General features: G+C 55.9%; 1 protein-coding gene across 1 annotated transcript in view; it reads left to right on the top strand.

Moving 5' to 3' along the window:
* PRKCQ (protein kinase C theta) overlaps positions 1–7633 on the top strand; it is a 58309-nt gene extending 50676 nt beyond the window's left edge. The window contains exons 15-17 of the mRNA XM_006907037.2: positions 1094–1282; positions 5680–5808; positions 6478–7633. Of these exons, the coding sequence (XP_006907099.1) occupies positions 1094–1282; positions 5680–5808; positions 6478–6633 (474 nt within the window). The 3' untranslated portion in view covers positions 6634–7633. The remainder of the gene's footprint in view (positions 1–1093; positions 1283–5679; positions 5809–6477) is intronic.
* Positions 7634–20192: the final 12559 nt, after the last annotated feature.

The following is a 20192-nucleotide window of genomic DNA, read 5'->3' as shown; positions in this document are numbered from 1 at the left end:
CGCGGGCCCCCGCCCACCCCGCGGCAGCTGGCGTGAAAGACAAGGCTCACCTCTTCCTCACTCAGCAAATTGTCATTATGCACCTACTGCGCACTGATTTTAATTGTGGTGAAGTATACAGACCATAAAATACACCATCTTACCCACTTTTAAGAGCACAATTCAGTTGTGCTAAGCATAGTCCCATTGCTGTGCAACTGATCTCCAGGGCTGCTTCCTCTCGAACAGCTGAAACCATACCCACTAAACGAGAACCCCTGTCTCCCCTGGCCCCTGGGGACCAGCGTTCCGCCTTGTGCCTGCGAAGGCGACGGCTCGAGGTACCTCATCTAAGCGGAATCCTAAGGCATACTCTTGTTGTGTCTGGCTTATGTCACTCGGCACAGTGTCCTCGAGGTTCACCCGTGCTGCATCACATGTCAGGATTTCTTTCTTTTTTAAGGCTGAATAACACCTGCTATGTGTATAGGCTGCTTCGTCAATCCATCCACCCGCTGGTGGACCCCTTCAGATGGGCCGTTTCCGAGAAGGTTGCGGCATGGTTTGACGGGGTGACAAGCGTCAAGCAGAGTGACATGCACCCTCCCTTCTGTCTTCCAACATTAAACAAGGAAGTTGCTGAAAGGCCACTTTCCGCTGCCTGGGTGTGACTCCTTCGTGTACAACCACCAGCAGCAGCTTTAAGGGACGGACTCGGTCAGACGCCCTCTCCGGGTGCTTGACCGACTGCAGTGACTTTAGAAGTAGAACACATGGCTCCGGTTTAGACAACACTTTGGGACCCCGGAGAGCCCGGGGGTGCACCAGCCCCCTCAGATCTGCACCCACCACCCCCTCCCCACATCACAGCTCAGTGGTTACACCTGAGGCCAGAGAAAAAGTCGAAGTTGAAACCCGAAGCTGTCTGCTCAGTTTTGGCGTTGCCCACCCCTTGCCGGCCGATCGTTAGCTTCCCCAAAGATCCCGTTTTCGGTGCGGTCTCTGTTAGAACCGCACACGCTCTCACCGCACGGCCCCCGGGGCCCACGCAGGGGTTTGCGCCCCGATACCAGCCTCGCTCCGTTAACTGCGTCTCTGCCCCGTGCGCTCACAGATCCTGCTGGGCCAGAAGTACAACCACTCCGTGGACTGGTGGTCCTTCGGCGTTCTCCTCTACGAGATGCTGGTCGGCCAGTCGCCTTTCCATGGGCAAGACGAGGAGGAGCTGTTCCACTCCATCCGCATGGACAATCCCTTCTACCCACGGTGGCTCGAGAAGGAGGCCAAAGATCTTCTGGTGAAGGTAAGAAATGAGGCCGGGAGACTTCGCCGGACCCCTGCGAGGTCCTCTGACCAGCCTTCCAGTCTGCGACTCACACAAGGGGGAGTGAGCGACATTGTGTCGAGCCTAATTAGGATGGGATGCTCGCAACCTGTCTTACCCGGGGCGCCAACGGGACGGACGTGGACAGCAGCATGAGTCTCACACAAGCCCCCGTGCGCCGTTCACACAGGAACGCTGGGCACCAGCGCCGTGGCTCCTGGGGGCCCTCACACTGAGAGGTAACTAGTCCACGGGACAGGAACTGTCTTGGTTTCCCCATGGTCCCTATTAAATCTATTCTCCTGCCCCCGGTGGAAAATTTGGACAGGATGCACGACTTTTCTGCTCACTCTGAGGTAAAAGACACTGCTCGTCACTTCTGCATCATAAAATACCATGTGCATCGAGAAATTAAAACTAAATTAAACGAGTCCCAAGGATCTGTTTCAGAGCACACCTGGTCACACCAGGGAGGGCACGGAGGGCACGTGGCTGGCGGCCAAGGCCCCCAGGAGGGCTGTCGAAACCCTTATCACTGGGGCCATTTCCAGCCAGAGCCCTCGGGACACTGGCCGTTGAGCGCGTTCCCGGGGCCAGCCCCACCCGCCGCCTGCTGGGCAGTCTCTGAGGCCGGCGGCCCCGCCACATCCCCCGCCTGTGTCCCCTGGAAGTACTGGCACATGTTCCACCCTGAAACCCTGAGCGGGTAGCAGTCTCCAGAATTCACCACCGGAGCAGGAGTCAGGCCCGGAGGGGACAGCCAGGACCAACGGAGAGTCACGGCAGAGCGCGCCAGACGTGGGCTGGGCGCTGGGAACCACGAGCCCCGAAGCAGGAGCTCCCAGGTGGACCGACGCCCGGACGAGGACACCCGGAAGCCATCCATCCGAGGGACCCGGGCTCCGGGCTGTGTCCCAGGTCCCCTTTCTCGAGGATGTGAAATACCATCTACGGTGTATGAGTGTGACGAGTTATAAAAGCTGCAAATAAGCCCTGGAGACACACGTGCTAATTACACGTAACGATAACGACCACCGGCATTGACCGGGCCGTCCCAGCAACCGTCGGGCTCAGAGATCGTCCCGTGAGGTCAGGAGCCTCGCGAATCTAAAGGAAGCAGACCACACACTCGGGTTTTTAAACAAATCGGTGTTTGGATTTCTGGTGTCTCATGTCCGCTGGCTAAAAAAACCATTGGGGGAAACACTTTTTAGCCTTGCTCTCCCTACATTAAAAAGGACGACGGGGTAAGAGCTTTGGACGTTAGAAGCTGTCGGTGGCTTTCGCCAGCCTGCCTCTCCCCACGAGGAGCTCCGGGTCAGGACTGAAGGCGACACGCCTTCCTCGCTCACGGAGCCGAGGGCGCCTCGGGGGTGTGGAACGGGGGGGCTGTTCTGAGGCTCTCCCCGACGGGCGACGCGCCCGCCCGAAGCGCTGCCGAAGCCCCCTAGGACCCCCCGCCCAAGGCTGCTGGGGTTTCAAACTCTGAGCCCGCTCAACTCAGCTTTCACTGTCTGTGGCCCAGACTTAAGCAATAAACTTAGAAAGCTCCCCAAACGACCAGTTCAGATGGCTTTAAATGACAGAAGGAAACACACATAAGATGAAAGCTGATTTCGAAATTAACCAATTAAAAGACAGATAACAGGGAAAACGGGGAGCCGGGTCATGCCGTCCGCATAACGCTGAGCTCCGGCGTGGCTGCGGCTGCCGCGTGCCAGATACCTGGCTTTCAAAGGACTTAACCGAAGGTGTGTTCTGGGCCGGCTCTGGCCATGTGACCAAATCGCACAGACCGGGCAGCAGGGACTACAGAAAGCTCTGGAGGCGGCGAGGCCGAGGCCGAGGGCCAGCGGGGCTGGTGTCCGGGCGTGTAGAGAGCTGTCCACTGTCGCCTCGCGAGGACGCCAATCCTGGCGGAGCAGGGCCCACGCTTACGGCCCTGTCTCGCCCACCGACGTCCCGACTCCAAGTGGGGCCAGGGCTTCGGCGCACGGGTTTGGAGCAGACACAGCGTGAGGGAACGCGCTGGAGGCCCGGGCCAACAAAGCGCCCCAGAGAAGGGAAGGGAGGGAAGAGCCGGGGGGCTGTCCGCAGGCCCCGTGGCCACCTCTGCAACCTGCCGGCGGCCGGCGGTGCGTAGAGCTGTGCCGCTCCGGCCTGTTCCCACACCCGGCTCCCCTGGCGCCTGGGACGTCCTCGGCAGGGGGAGACGGCCACGGGCGGCTGGCGCCAGCGGAGCCGAGCTGAGCAGGAGCCGGGCGACCGTCTCGAAGGCGAGAGAGACTGGGTAGCGGGGGACGGTGACTTCCAGCCGGAGGAGAAAAGATGGAAGCCACGTGCAGGAATAGCGCTCGGCAACAGAAAGCAACGCGCTATTGTCGCTATCCAGGACCACCTGGCTCGGCCTCCAGGGCCTCGTGCTGACCCAGAAAAGCCCATCGCAGAAGCTCGCACGCTGGGGGTCAACGCGTGCCACGTTCCTGAAAGGACAACGGTGCAGGGAGTTGAGCATCGGGGCGGGGGCGGTGAGGGAGTGGAGGCAGGGGACTGACCGTGAAGGGACGGCCCCGGGGAGGCCTCCGCGGCGACGGGACAGCTCTGCATCTCGCTCGTCGTGCTCCCCGGATCCCCGCGTGGTAGAACGACCCAGAACAAGACACGCACGTTGGGCCAACGCCGGCCTCCTGGGTTCGAGGTCACGCTGTGATTCTGTAAGACGGAAGCATGAGGGGAACCGGCGAGAGGCACATAGCACCCCTCTGTGCAGCTTTAACATGCCGCGACCCCCCCAAAAAAACTCACAGGTTGAAGCCATACCCCCCAAGGTGATGCCAACAGCCTCTGGCAGGCGGCCTCTGGGAGGCGATCGGGTATAGACGCAGCAGTGAGGCCGAGGCCCCCGTAACAGGGTCAGCCCCGTCGCAGACGGAGGGAGCAAGGTCTCTCGGCCCACGCACACACGCAGGACAAGGCCGTGTCATCCCACGGCGGGAAGGCGGCCCGAAGGCCCTCGCCAGAACCGGGCCACGCCGGCACCTTGGTCTTGGGCTTCCGGCCCCCAGAACTGTGGGAAGTCAATGTCTGTTGTTTAAGCCACCGGCCTGTGGCGTTCTGTTGCGGTAGCTCAAGCCGACTGGGACCCTGCGACGATTTCAAAACAAAGAGCTGAAAAACAAGACAAACTCTAAGGGGAAAAGCCAGCGGCCACCAAAAACAATCTCCGCGGAGTTGCAGAGGCAGGAAACAGGTTTGCGTGAGCCGTGAGCGTCGAAAATGAAGGGATGAGCGGAGTGGGAGCCAAGTCAAAGGAGGAGGTTGGCGGGGGCGGGGAGTCTGCCCTGAAAATCGGGACGATCTCGCTAAGCCACGGACACGAGGCCTGACTCTCATCGGCCACGCGACAGCGACCCCGACTTTCGAAGGAGTCGAGGTGATCCAAGAAAGCTTCGCGGAGGGGAAGGGGGGTGTCTGCGCTGAGCCCCATACACAAACCTCTAGCTGGCGTGAGGAAGCGGGGTGACTGTCCCAGACATCCAGGGGACCGGCGGCTTCCCCGGGTTTCCGGTTTGGACCCTCCGACCCCTTAGCGCCCTGACGTGCGTGGTTTAGGTCGGGGGAGCGTCCAGGGCTGTGTCCTGTCCTGGCCAAGGTTCGCTCGACCTCGTGGGGAAAATCACAGGAGGGGCCACAGTGCGGGCAGGAAAATCTCCACGGAACAGGCCGGAGACGACTAGAGCCGACCCGAACGCGGTCACCCCTGCCCAGCGGGCTGGCGGGGCAGGGTCAGGGGTGGCTCACCATGGACCCCAAGTGACCCTTCCCTGTGGCAAGGCCAGAAGCCCCAGAAGGCAGCTTTGCAAGAAACCAGACTCAATGAATGAGCAGTTGGCCACACGGCAAACAAACCAGTCACTCGTGCTGTTGGGTTTCACGACCGGGCGTTGGGGCACGTGTGTGTCTGTGGTGTTGTTCCATGGGGCCCTCAGCACCGCTCTGAGAGGGGGACACTTCTCTCACGTGCCAGGTGGGGATGCACCTCAGACAGTCCCGTTGAAAACACAGGGCAAAGCCGGTTCTGAGCCAGGTCCGGACCACCTGAAAGCCAGCACCATGAGGGCCAAGAGCGAGGGGGCCGGAGCCCAGGGCCGGGAACGGCCAGGCGGCGTGTCCGGGGCAGGGCGGCCACCGACCTGACCCGCGTGGACACTCTGCTGGGCGACATGGGAAAACAGGGCTAGAAACGCACCGGGCCTTTGTCATCATGGAGTCAGAGTCACGTGACTCGCGGCTCAGGCGCTAAGAAACGCGACTCCCTCTGAGGCTAACTGGCCCGTCCCCGGAGAAGTCACTGTCCCCTCTCTGCTCCTTCTCAGCTCTTCGTGAGGGAGCCCGAGAACAGGCTGGGAGTGAGGGGGGACATCCGCCAGCACCCCCTGTTCCGCGAGATCAACTGGGAAGAGCTGGAGAGAAAGGAGATCGACCCTCCGTTCAGGCCTAAAGTGGTAAGAAGCCGCCGGGGCCCCGCGCACCGGCCACCCCCGCCTCGTCCCCGGGAGGGCGGGAAGGGCCCGACTCTCCACTACGATCCCATGAATCCGGCTGGGGAGCTGAGCTGGACGCCACGCTGAACGGCGTTCGGGATGCGCGTCTGTTTTCACGCTCTCTCCTTTTCTGTCGCGGGCACCGAATGGACGAGGCGAGCTGGTCCCCGGCTGTGCCGTCTGCGGCAGGCGCGCCAAGGTTTTAACAGTACACGGGACGGGGGCAGGGGGCCCGGGGGCAGCGAGGGGCGCTGATGTAAAGGCAGGAACGGGCCATCCCCAGAACCCCGCCCCTCTGCCCCCAGCACTGTCCCCTGTCCCTGGAGGCTGGAAGGGCCGAGGTCAGGCCAGGGCTCGCCGCCTTTCCGAAGGTGCCAGTCCCGCGTCGCGTGATCTGTTAGCGGGACGCTTGGGGTCCTGTTTGAATGCACACGACGGGGTGCCTTCTCGTGAATAAACCGATAAACCGATGACCCAGAGGTTCGCTAAGAGCCGCCCGCCACCCTCCGTGAGCGCTCGGTTTCGCGTGCCGCCCGGAGTACAGTCAGGGTAACCGCAGACGTAAAGACGGTCCGGTGGCTGATCCTCTTCCCTCTTTCTTCCCCTCCCCCGCCCCAAACTCTGGCCCAGAAATCGCCCTGTGACTGCAGCAACTTCGACAAGGAGTTCCTGAGCGAGCGGCCGCGGCTGTCCTCCACCGACCGCAGGCTCATCAACAGCATGGACCAGAACTTGTTCAAGAGCTTCTCCTTCGTCAACCCCGGGGTGGAGAGGCTGCTGTCCTGAGCCGCCTCTCCGCACGCACGCACGCGGGGGCCTGCCGTCTCTCTGGGAGCCGGGACGGAGGGACTCCCGGGCGGCGGCGGCAGCTTGGAAAAGGACGGAGACACTCGACGCGGAAGGCTGAGGCCGCGGCAGACGCCAGCTCGGCGTCGCCCACGGCAGCGCCTTTGGCTTCTCCGCCGTCACCTCCACGGCCGCTCTCGAAGTGGGGTCATCACTCGTCACAGTTATTTACCTGGCAGATGGTCCCCCGCACTGTGAAGGCCCTGAACGCCGGGCTCTGCTCTGAGTGATGGCTCTGCAGCTGGGCACCGACGGCCGAGCCGTGGGATACCTGAGGACTCAAGGAGCACGGTGAGGACAAACATCTCGAGACTGGAGCAGCACGTGGCGGGAGCAGCGGCGGATGCCGTGGACGAACGACCACTAACCCTGTTTATCCTGTGCACGCCTGGAACGGGGCAGGGAAAGCCCCGAATCGGTTTTCATGGGAATGAGTCACAATAAACGTAGCTTGTAACTGGGGATGTACAAAACCGTTCATTCCGACCGGCCGGAGATGCACGGGACGGAGGGAAGTGGCAAGTGGGAGAGTCTCCCGACTCTGGTTAGTTGTCCACATAGCCAGTGAATTTAGAGTCCAAAAAGACAAAATCGAGGCTCTCCTGCCGGAAAAAGCCTTCCCATCCACCCGTTTCCAGTCGATTCCAGGACCGGTGGCGGTCACTCACTGCCATCCCCCCACGTGATAACGAGAACAGAAATAAAGTGCGTAATTCCTCTAAGAGAAAAGAAAACCAGCCCCTCGATACACCATCGCTGATGATTCGATGGCTCATTAGTCTCTGTAGGCGTCACTCAAGATAAAGAGCCATGCATGCTACCTACACCTCATCTAGTGAGAATTCTAGCCGTCCGTGCTAGGTTGGAGTATCTGTGCCGTGTGTGTATTTTGATCAGTTGCTGTGACTTAACGATGAAGCGGTGGATATGTGAATGTGGAATAAAAGAAAGATGCCTTTTCACAGTTTAATTCCCTGCTCGTCCCCCAACGACTTGGTTCTGACATGGTTATCGTCAAAAAGTAGCTGGCGTTCAGTCGATGTTCCAAATTTGGGGGAATCATTAAAACTCCCAAAACGGGTGAGAAACTCAGTTAACCCTGAGTCCTCGGTATTCTGTTCCCCCTTCCTTAGCCGCTAGAGTTCTTGAAGGAGTGGTGTGTGCGTGCGCCCCTACCTCTCAACGCCCCAACCCCGCTCCGCCCTCCGGCCTCTCTCCTCCGCCGCCCCGCTAACGGGCTGCCTCCTTGCCGGCCCCGTCTTCCCCGCTTTCTGCAGCTCTTTACCCCGGGAAAGATCTTCAACTTGATCTCGGGCCCCCAGATGCTCCGCACAGCACCTTCCCCTTCCACTCCCCCCACCTCTGACCACCCCGCTGGCTGGCCCCTCCTTCCTCCTTCCCCTCCAAATCGCTTCCAAGGCCCCCTCCCCCCGACCTTTATTTTCTCTTCGTGGTCTCCCTCCACCTGTCTTCGAGGCCACCTCGGTGTGGCTCATCTCCCATCCGCAAGTCTAACCTCTCTGCCACAGGCTCCATTAACCACCTTCTTATGATCTTGATGTCTCGTGTGCTTTCTAGTTCTGTTACTGGCACCGTCACAGGCCAGTCACCCAGGCTTGGAACCTGAGTCACCGGGGACTGGTTGACTATCCCCTCTCTCATTTTTTTTTTTTTTAAACAAAATCATCATGATTCTGCTTCTGCAGTCTCTCCAAAATACATCCTCGTCTCTACTCTTTCCTGCTAATATGTCTGGATCAATCTCCCCATCTGAAGTCTCCCTCTCCATTCTACGTTATATACAGGACGTATAAACTTTAGGGTAGGAATAACTTTTCATATACACGCTTAAGTGCCTGGGGGCCTGCAAATTAAACTGACGAAAGACAGATTAGCGAGAGAAGCATGCTTTCATTCATATAGGCAACGCACATTCACGGGGGAGCACTTGGCAAGGAGTGGTTAGAGCTCGGGGCTGAAATACCTAACTTAGCATGAAGAACAGAAGGAAGAGAAAAGGATCCTATGGGAAGAACAAATAGGTTTCTTTAGGAAAGACAAGTGGGGTTTCAGGAGTACAAAGAGGAGATAAGAAAGTTTGTCACAACGTTTGTCCGTACAGGTACAGGCGGTCTTTCCCAGAGCCGTAAAGCTCCCCCAGACAAGATTTGCAGGACGTGGCTTCCTCAGGCTCAGACCTGCCCCAAAGGAGGAAATCATGGCGGCTCATTTCTCAGAGGTTTTGCTTTTAGTCAGACAAGAAACATTCCGAGGCAGCCTCTTTGTGCATCTGTTGAATCTTAAATGTCGTTAGCTTAAAATAATCCTTATTCTTTATGAAATATAAAAATACTGCTTTCGCCGATCAAAGTGTTATCCCATCACACCCATGTTGAAAACCCTATGTGACCGTCACTGGCTAAAACCCATTGAGGACGGCCCGCCCGGGGCCCCGACCACCCCTCCACCTTCACCTCCCATGCCTGCCTTTCGCCCTCCGGTGCCCCAGTCCGCCCGAACTGCTTGGCTCTGCCAGAACACGCCCACCATCGTTTCCCCCTGCTGGGTCTCCCCGATGCTAGCTTTTCTGCCTAGAATGGCCCATTTCCTCGTGTTCAATGTCTTTCTGTCCCTCAAGATCCAGTTCAGCTGACAGGCCCGCCATGGGGTGTCATCTCCCTCTGCTCCGTGTGTCTCGTCTCTCCAAGTTCCCGTCACGTCTCTGTGCTTCGAGGGACACTCAGCCTTTCCTATCAAGCTACAGAAGGGTGTGCATTGCCTCCCTTAGTAGGCTGCAAGCCCCTGGGGGCAGGATCTCTGTCCAGTTTGACTTTACGCTCCCCACGGTTCCTCCTCGGTATGTAAGTGCTCGAAAGAGCTCCTGGGGAAATGAACCAATAAACAAAGGCACTGTGCAGCGTTTGAATGGCAGCCCCTCGCAAGGGACGTCCACTGGGAACCTGCGAATGTGACCGCGTTTGGAAAAAGGGTCTTTGCTGATGTCAGTGAGCTAACGTTTATCCTAAAGGCAGCCTGAATGAAAACAATTCTAACTCTCTCTTTAAAGCCACACTCCTGTGCTTCCTTCTAAATCACCGCAGGAAGAGATCAGAAAGGCACTCGGTCTGTTACTCATCAGCCATATTTCTGCCCTCCAATCAGAAAAATCATTCGGATACTTATTGTGCACCTACTATGTGCCTGAAAGCACTTGCCTTGTCTTCAGGATCCACCCAAAGAACTTTGTGAATTTTCCTCCCTACTCCCTAGTCCATCTAAGATGGGTGCTACTCAAAACAACAGCCACAGTTTGGTGCCTGCGGTTGTCAGAAACGTGATTCTTTTATCCACATGTTTCTCCCACAGACTGAAAACTTTTTTCTTATGTGGAGACAGCATCCCTCGCGCAAGCCCCTGAAGCTATCTCTAGGGCTGGTCTGGCCGCCTCCCTGTGCAGAGCACCCTCTGCTCCGAGTCCAGACCGTTTCTACTATCTTCCAGGCAAGGCGGTGGATTCGCCTGCAGTCAGAACCAGCTGTTCCTGCCCTGGCGACAGCCTCTCGTGCTATTACGAAGACTACACTTCGCCTGCAGTCAGAACCAGCTGTTCCTGCCCTGGTGACAGCCTCTCGTGCTATTACGAAGACTACGTGGGGGTGGCCTTCCTGGCACAGTAAGCAAAGCGGAGGACCAGTGGGGGCACGTGGAGTAACAGAGAAGCAGAGACCGAGCAGGACGTGAGAGCAGATGTCCAGTGTTGCACACACACAGGTGACGGCTTAGAGCATCATCGAAACTGTGCCCACAAAGCACGAGAGCCTCAGAGCATGAGCGCCAGAGGAATAAGTGGAAAAAAAATAATAATTAAAAGAAAAAGAGCTTCCTGCCAACCTGGAAGCGAATTCTCTGGAGCGAAGCTTTCTACATAGGACGTCAGCAGGGCAGAGGCCCGGGGGGCCCGAGCCCTCGTCCCCTTCCCCGACAAAGGCGACGACGTAACCACTACCCGCGGAGCCAGGTCGCTCCGGGAGAGCTCCAGAGGAAAGTAAGAAGCTGCGACCACCTGGTGGGGGGCAAAGCCCGAGGCCGGCCACACAGAAAGTTACAGCAAGAGTTCTACCTGCGTCACCCCATCTTTGAGACTGGCACAGCACAGCACCCGGAGGACTCCCCTTGGCCCCGACTCCCCATGCAGAGAAGGGGAACAGGAGGGCCCAGCAGCCCACTCCACTGCTGCAGACACCCCGGGAAGGGCTCGGTATCCATAAGGAACTCATGCGACTCAACAGCAAACGTAATATAAAAAAACGCATAAAATAATAAAAAAGTAAAACCCCAATTAAAAAACGAGCAAAGGACCAGAACGGACATTTTTTCAAAAGAAGTCAATACGAATGGCCATCGGGTACATGAAAAGGTGCTCACTGTCGCTCATCATCATCATCAGCGAGACGCCAGCTCACAGCAGTCAGAGAGGCCCCTGCCGAGGGGTCTTCACGACCCACCTCCTCGCTTCTGCGACAGTTTAGAGCGAGAAAAGGATTCCGAACCTCCCGGGCAGAGCTTTGGCCTGGAAAAGGGAAGTCGGGTAAAGAACCAGCACGCATTAAGCATCTTATGAGCCAGGAGGAGAGGAGGTACGCACAGGAACCTCGCGAGTTTACACGCGGGGCGAAGTCACACAGCTCATAGTGAGCCAAGACGGACTTGAGCCCGCGGCTCCTTAATGACGCAGCTACAATGTGTATCTCGACAACATGCTTTCCCGATTCTCCGTCTTTCGAGACCGAACCGTAACTGTCCTTCCCACGAGGGGCCGTTGCCATGCCACACGTCAGCGCTCCTTGACGGAACCTACCCCCCCCCCACCTTCCCAGCACACGGAAGAGCCCTCGCCGCCCCCCGGGGGCTCACGATTTCACGAGCTCGCCCTCTCCAGCACCTTCTTCTGTTTGTCACCGCTGGGCGGTGGTAAAGTAGGACCGGCAAGCGCAATGTCACTCACTCCTCCCTCGAGCTTCTTTACCCAAAATCTTCACGAGTCAGTCTACGTCCAGAGGCCGCGGCCACGAGACAGCGTCGAGCCCACCTCGCCTTGCCCTCCTTCCTGGCCGGCGAGGCGAGCACAAGCGAGTCCTTCGAGAACAGAGCGACTTACAGAGCGGAGGTGAGGACAGGTGAGGCCTCCCCGCCCCGTGTCACAGAGGGAACGACAGTGCTCACCGTCCTGCTGCTGGCCGGGGAGGAAGCCACGCAGCACCAGCCGGAAGACAGCGCCGTTGGCACATGCACGGGGTGCTGACGGAGACCCCGGGATTCAGAACACGTCTGGGACGGACCCAGCAAGGACCCCACGAGACAGAGCAGCAGCTTTAAGCACCTGCCAGGCCCAGAAAAATGCCAGACTCCATCCCCAACAGTGCGAATCAAAGAAGACTTCTCCCGTGCCCTCACTCCGTCCCTCTTCTCTCCCCTCCCCGCCTGGGGGACAGGGCGGGGGGCAGAGACCAGGCTGATCAGGCCCGAAAAGGAGAAGACTGAAGCCTGGAGCAGAGAGAAGGCAGAGAAGCTGGCTACCCCCTTCCCCGGGCGAACGGCCAGCACGCAGCCCGCGTGAACTGGGGAAGGACGAAGATTGAGCATCAAGGGGTCTCGGATGATCCCACGGCACCAAACGTTTAAGCTGCTGCAGCGAGACTTGAGGGAAAAGTGTTAAGTGGCAGACAACATTTTCCATCACCTAAAAATAACCAGAAAAGTCTGGAGACTTATGAGATTTCCAAGGTGGAAAGAATGAGCCCCACGGAGCCGGTGGGAATGGGTATAGTAGGCACAAATAATAAAGAGCTTCATTTTATGCTGTTTCGCCCTGCGCGTTCTGCTTGTTTACACGGGGACAGGTCCTGGAGGCAAGGTCGCATTGCTCTCGGAGCCACGGCTCTCCCGAGATTCCAGAGGCAGCACCACCTGCCCTCTGCCCTGTCACCCTGGCGCCAGGCAGGTGCTCAGGAGACCTGTGGGATGAGTGGACCGCACTGTGGCCGAGCGTGTGACTACGACCTCTCGATGCACGGGGCAGGTCGACGAGAAGGCCGGAGCGAAGTGCTCCGTCTGACAGCGAGTAGGTGGACTTTGGTACCGGATTCTCGCCCCTGGGGAATTCTAGGCGAGGCAGGACCCAGCTGACCGAGAGAGGTCATCAGAGCAGAGGCCACGGGCAGCAAAGAGGTCATCAGAGCAGAGGCCACGGGTAGCAGCAGCCGGGAGGTACAGAGCGAGCCCAGAGGGGTCTGTCACTGGAACAGGGAACCGCTGGAACGGTGACCGAGAACGGACTGCATCTGAGGACGGCTAGATTGCCCGAGTGTCCCGGAGTCACTGACGGGTCCGCAAACCTGCCAGGAAGTTAGTTTTGTAGGAGACGACCGTCCACTCAGCCCTGTGTCCGTCCCCTAACTCCTCGAACTCAAACTCAGTCGGGGAGCCATCGTGACAGGTGGGAGCACCCCGCAGCGAGAGAGCCGGCCAGGGAGCTGACCTCGCTGGTGCACGCATTCCCTCGGTGACCCAGGGCCGACTTCCACGAGGGTCGGCATGAGGCTGAGTCCTGACTGCCTTGTTTCTCCCTGTACCCCCAGAGGCCCTGAGCCCAGAGAGTCCCGAGTGCATCTGGTGTGTGTGTGTGTGTGTGAGTGAGTGAGAGAGAGACAGAGACAGAGACAGAGAGACAGAGACAGACAGAGACAGACAGAGACAGGCAGAGAGGCAGAGAGGCTGAAATCAGTTAACTGTTCTGGAACACACACGCGGTGACGAGCATCGGCCCCCTGGTGACATGCTGCTCCCTGCCCACCTGCCCGATGTGTGTTCCCACCCTACAACTTTGACTCATTTCCTCCCGCCAGCCCCAGAGGGCCTTCCACGCCTATGGGGGTGAGCAGCCCACACCCAGCCCGCCCCGAGGCCCAGCTGTCGCTCTAAACTCCCCCCTCCTGGCTTTGCCCTTTAAAACCGCAGCCCAGAGGCGCCTGAGGTTGGGCAGGCAAGGCCCGAGGGTGCTTCTATACAGCTCCCAGCTCGGCTCAGCCAGGAAAGCTCCTCGGAGGGCTGGGAACCACTCCCACATGGGGCTGTCCGCAGTGGGTGACAGCCCTCCGGGGAGACAGGAAATGAACACCCCAGCAGGGAACCTGCTTCCTGCCTCTCAGCTCTCTGCCTTGTACATCACTTCTGCTGCCGATGGAGCTTTGACAGTAAAACGCACCAGACATGCGCAGTGACCTGGGGAGGGTGGAGGCGGACGGGCCGAGAGACCGCGCTGGCTGCAAGGCCGTCCCCGCGGAGCCCGCCCGCCTGGGCCCACGACGGCCATCACCCCCGGGCTCTGTTAAGAGAACCCGACGGACCTCTGAGGGGCCAGCGCACGTGGGGTTCACACAGACCACACCCTGAGCATCCCAGGCCGTTCTCGGTTTCTCAGTGTCCTCTGGCGAGAGACCATTATCAGTAAATTTTATCAATCTAAGAATTTTTCACGCTCGAAGACTGATTCTACCAGACAGATTTTAGAGGTGCACCTTTTCGTTTCTTTCTAATAAACCCAAAGTTTCTCTGAATTCACACGTGGCCCTTGAAATGCCAACCGCGGCGTGTCGTCAATTTAAAAACGGAGATGTTGTGAGAAAAAGCGCTTACAGAATCTCCCTGTTAAGTGCTGGTAGTAACGACCACATGGCTATTGGTTTTTCTGCTGTGACAGGCTCTGAGAAGCTCTGGCTGTCTGACTGAAGAGATAGATCTGAAAAACGAGAGGAGACTCTAAGCCCGCAAAGCCTCCTCACATCTCACATTCCCAAACACCAACAGATGAATGACATCCACCCAAGGGAAAGTACAAACTAGCTTTGGACAGCACCCGTGGTCACATGGAGCTGCCTCTCGTCCTACCCCAGGGACAAGACACCCCTCACTGCGGCCATGGAAACTGTGCTGGAGCATTTTCCTGAGATGTCCTTTGTTGTATAGTAAAGTGGAGACCTCTAGTGCCCAAAACTGTAATTCCTCCAAGAATAAATGGTACCCTTGGTGTTCCCAGTGGCGAATTCATCAGGAGGAAAGTCGATCCTACTGGCAGGGTTTGGTCCCAAAGTGGCTGCATCCCAGAGTAGAAAAAAATAAGAATCTGTGTACTTTACACTCATTATGTGTCCCCTCGACCATATCAAGAATCCCAATTGCTTTCCCGTGGTGAAGGTGCCAAGGGGCCTATAAACTTGTCCAATCTTTTCTCAAAAGAGAAAAATGTCAGACAGTTGCCAGCAGAGAGGCTGCATCCACACCGTGGCCCCCCCGACCCCACAATCGCACATGGAAATACACAGGCCTGGGCTTCTCACCCTACAGGGGATTTTACGGATGGCGGCGACCAAGCCTCAGCAGCAGGTTTGCGGTATGATCTGTTACGTCCCCTCACCATGAGCTTGCGATCGGGCCTTCAGCTTCTTGACCTAAATTAGGGCTCGGCGAGTGAGCCAAAATTTCTTGCAAATTGGGAGCACAGGTGTCTCTATGTGTTTTCCTGGGTTGACGATTTTTCTTTCTCACCGATGGGGAGGCATCCTGGGGCAGCTGCGTTCACGTTCTCCTACGTGGGATTCTCTGAGCCCACCGCCTCTGGGGCTTTAAAGTTCTCATCATCTCTGTAAAAACTGGGGGTTGTTATTTCTTGATTTATTTCCATTTTCTTCCTTAGGGAACGCCAACAGCATGTGCGTTTGACCCTTTCAAGTGATCCAGTAGTTCACACTGATGTCCTGTTGTTATCGGGGTGCAGTGGGGTCGGGCCTGGTGACCTTGCTCTCAGGGTTTATCTCGGGTGATTTCTATCGCTCCCTCTTCAGGTTTATAGATCTTCTCTTCTGCGACTTCCAATCCGCCATGAATCTCAATCAACGTATCGTTCGTGCCAGACGCTGCGGCTTCCGCCCCTGCAAATTCACTTTTGTTTCCCGAAGCCCCTTCCGTGTCCGTTCGTCACGTGTTCGCTGTTTCCTCCAGCTTGTTGACCTTACAGAACGCGGTCCCAGTAACGCGTGCAGTGTCCTTGCCTACTGATTTTATCGATGTCATGTGTGGATCCGTTTGGATTAAGTGGTTTGTTTCCTCCTCACAACGGGATTTATTTTCCTGTTTCTTTGTACGTATCAGACATTGAAATTTTTTTTGGGGGGGGGAGGATTTTGGACTCCTAAAAAGATCTTCGAGCTTTGCTCCGTGCTATGGTGAACCTTTCCAATCACACTCTGAGCTCTGACAGACAAGGCTGGAAGACGTTTAGCCCAAAGCTGGTGTCACACCCTGCGGGGCAAGACCCCTCTGCGCTCTGCCGCCGCTGCCCCGTGGAGCACGAGGCCCCGCACTCTGACCGATGCCAACAGCGCCACCTGGACTCCCGTGGGCTCTGGGCGAGCTCCCTCGAGTCCTTTCTGGTGGTCCCTCCCCGGCCGAGGGCAGTGTCCTCATGCACACATGCCGGACGGTACTGGACACCTGAGTAGGAACCTCTGCAGGTGCCAGCAGCACTGTGCGCCCCCGTTCCCCAACGTGCCGTCCTGGGCAGGCAGGACACCTGGGACTCCCGGACCCCGAGCTCCATCCACTCACCGCACGGAACCCACCAGCATCGACTCAGCTCCCCACCGGGCAGCGCGACCTCCGGGCAGAAAGCTGGTGCAACCCCAAGTCTCCCGCGTTCGCGTGTCATTCTTACCTGGTGTGCCATGTCTCGAGAGCTGTTATTTCATTTATTTCGTTAGTTTGTCGTCGTTTCAGTCAGGAGGGTAGATCTAGTCCCTGTTACTCCATTTTGGCCAGAAGTGGAATGCTCAGACATTTTTAACACATCTTCGTTTAGACATTTAATCCAATGCTTCCTAACTGTGTGTGCGTGTGTGTGCATGTGTGTGTGAAACAGAGACAGAGAGACACAGAGAGAGAGAGAATTTTTGGTCTTTCCACATCCGTATCTACCCGAGGATTTCAAATGCTTAGATTGAAGAACAACAGACGGCCGCAGAAGAAAGGCCTGGGGGACACGGATCGGGTCATTTTCTCAGTCGTGACGCTGCTAAGGACTGAAGACCCAAACCCTGGTCAAGGGCCGGCTCGCGCCCCGTGCCCGTGACCTTTCCCTGCGCGCTTAACGAGCTCCTGCCACACTGCTCACGATGGCGGTCCGAAATGAAACCAGGCCTCTTAAATTTTGTGTTTGTCATACTGTTGACCAGCCCTTCAGCGCATTTCACCAAAGGCATGAGGAACCAACCCTTCCCCACTGCGAGATCGGTAATTCCGCCGTTGGAGTAATTGCGTGCACGAAAGAACGTCATCTTGATGTGCCGCCTGAATCTTCTGTCCCCTGTTCCATGAAAACGCTCGCTTTTCAGTACAGCAGCATTGCTGCTATAATATCTCCTCCACGACACAAAAATGGGAGCTGCCTTTCTGTAGCTTTCCTCGCTTTAACCTAAATGGAGGAAAAGACATCGCTGTTACCAAAACAGTGGTGTTCGAAAGCTCTGTTCTCTTTCAGGGATACTCGAAATGGAAGTCCGGTTAGGAATTCCAGAGCATGCGTGTGACATGGAAAAGAAACCCATACCCAGCTCCGGGGGTGGGGAGGGACACCAGCATCGCGTCCTGTTTCATAAAGTTACACGGAGCAACGGACATCTGGATTTAATTCTTCCGTAAGTCCTCTTAAAGCCAACTCGGCCCGGATGGGGGAAACATCCTTGGTCACATAAAGCTTTCACACTGAAGATCCTTTTGCCCCCACTCCATGACCATGAACATGAAAACCACAGTGAAATACCGTTATGCGTCGGGCTAGACGCATAACGAGCTGGATGAGAAAGCGGGGCTGAGAACCCAGCGCCCTGCTGGCGAGGCGTGCGTTAGGGCAGCGGCTCTGGAGAGCGGTCGAGCGGAGCCTGGACGCCCCCTACGACTCAGCCGCTCCATCTCTGGAGAAATGCAGTTATCAACCAACGGGCATGGCACATTATTCATAAGAGCGAAAACCTGGAAACAGCCCAAACGCCCCGCCAACATCTGAGTGGGTGAACAGTGTCCATCTAACGAGTTCATAGATCTAACCATTACACATCGACGGCTTCTAACGTCTCCGACAAAAAGACAGCCACATTTCATGTGTCCCGTGGAAGAACGGAACGACGTCTAAAAGTAGTCTTGCCAAAAAAAAAAAAAAAAAAGAATAGATTCTGAATCTGGCCAAACTTCCACATCCAAGTACTAATTCATAAAAAATAAAAAAAAAATACAGAACACAGAATAACACGTCAAAGTACACTCGTACTCTGTAATCGGCAAGATCCAAAATGGGTGATTCCACAAGACACAGGTTTTCTTCAGTAAATAAATGGCGAGGAAAGTGGGGTGAGGTAAAACTATAGATTCAAGAAGACTTGAAAGACATCGATTGATAACAGTGTGCGGACCTTACGTTGATCCTGATTTTTCTAAAAAAAAACTTAAAAAAAAAATGCAAATACAAATGACATGAGCCATTGGAAATTTGAATACTAAAATCCGATGGTATCAAGAATTAGTGTTCATCTTTTTGGTGTGAAAATGGTATTGTAGTGTTTTGGGGTTTTTTTTAGATATACATATATGTTATGTATTTAGAGATACAATGAAATGATACGATTTGCTTTAAAATAATACTGGTGGGGACATATGAAACCAGACTGGCCATGAGCTGGTAATTATTGAACCCGGATGACGGGTACGAGGAGATTCTTTATGCCAGTCAATATTTGTGTATGGTTAGAATTCTCCAGGTAATAAAAAATTGCGTAAAGTCGACAACTGTGGATAGCATATTCATTCAGTGAAGTATAAATCCAACCGTTCAAATTAATGACTTCCGGTTCATGCACTGGCACGTTCGAATCGCAACGCATGAAGTTGAGTCAAAGAACTATGTCACAGGTGAACGTATACGCTCTGACTCCACGTGTATGAAGCTCAGAAACAAAAGTAAAAGAAGGAAAAACCGATGTAAAAAAAATAAAGGAAAGGAAAATTAAAACAGAGAGTGGTCACCTCTGAGAGATTCGTGATTCGGGTACCAGAAGGCATGATAATTGTTTTTGACAGGAGTATCTGTAAGCTGTACTGTGCTGCTCCCTGAATTAAAATGCAGTTAGTCATCAGAGTGCAGATATTTCCAAGGGAACCGTAAGTTATGTCTACAGGGGGGTCACTGACTGAAGAGCTTCTACCTCCGAAATGTAGCGAGTGCCACAGCAGAGACTCCCACCTGTTCTCCAAATCCTGTCTCCTCAGTCCCGAGCACGCAACTGGATTTCACAGCCTCCCTGCAGTCAGATGAGCCCACGCACCTCCATTCTTCCAGCCAACGGAGCGTGCGAGAAAATAATGCAAGCTACTTTCAGGCCGGCCCAGAACGCGCCCCACGGTCCTTTTTTCTGTCTACAAACGGGACGTTGACATCTAGGGCTACCATGGAAGCCACCCACTGAACGGGCAGGGCCCCATCGGCCTGGCTCCTGGGAGACTGCGTGGAGCAGAACCTCCCATCCACCCAACTCTCCACCAAGAACAGCCATTTTGAACTTAACATGAGCAAAACATGAAGTTCTACTGTGTTGGCGCTGAGTCACGAGTCCCTTACAGCAGCTGGCACTGAGTGACTCATGCGAGACCCACACTGAGACGCCTCCAACAAAGCCTCACGGAGCTCGCAGTCTGGTAAAGTGAAAAGGTAAATATGTAGTTAATGCTCTGTAGACGAGGAGGAGGAAGGGAGGAGGGAGGGAGGAGGGAGGGAGGAGAGAGGAGGAGGACGAGGGATTTACAAGAAGGAATCACAAAAGGAACAGATTTTCAGGTAGGAGGTCAGAGAAAGTTTCTCTAAGGAAGTGACATGCAAACTGAGACTTGATGAATAAGTAGGCATTCATCAGACCAGAACCAGAAGGGAAGAGCTTGTTCAGCTGAAGAAACGGTGCATGTGAAGGGACTGACAGAGGAAAGAAGTCGGCACACCGAAGAATCTGGAAGAAGGCCAGGGTGGCTGGGGTGTGAGTTACGGACGCAGCTCGGGCACAGCATGTAGGCGCTGTCAGGCATGACTAAGCTAACAGCGCCTCTGCTTGCAATGGGAAGCTGCTGAATGTTTCAACGTGGGAGTGACACGATCGGATTTATATGCATCAATAATAAACGATCGCTCCATGTGCTACAGGGAGAAGAGTCTGGAGTGGAGGGAGCACAATTGGGGAATCAGGGAGAAGGTGGCTGTAAGCGTCCCCGCAGGGGAGGCGACTCCGGAGCAAGAGAAAAAGACACGAATTTGGATGGCGTCTCAGAAACGGAATCTCTAGAATTTGGTGACATTACATGGGAAGGCGGAAAAGAGAGGTGTTGAGAACAATCCCCACATTTAAGTA

Source organism: Pteropus alecto, unplaced genomic scaffold (genome assembly GCF_000325575.1).
Source record: "Pteropus alecto unplaced genomic scaffold, ASM32557v1 scaffold11, whole genome shotgun sequence".
NCBI lineage: Eukaryota > Metazoa > Chordata > Mammalia > Chiroptera > Pteropodidae > Pteropus > Pteropus alecto.
Note: the sequence above shows the minus strand (reverse complement) of the source record. Positions and strands in the feature narration are given on the sequence as shown.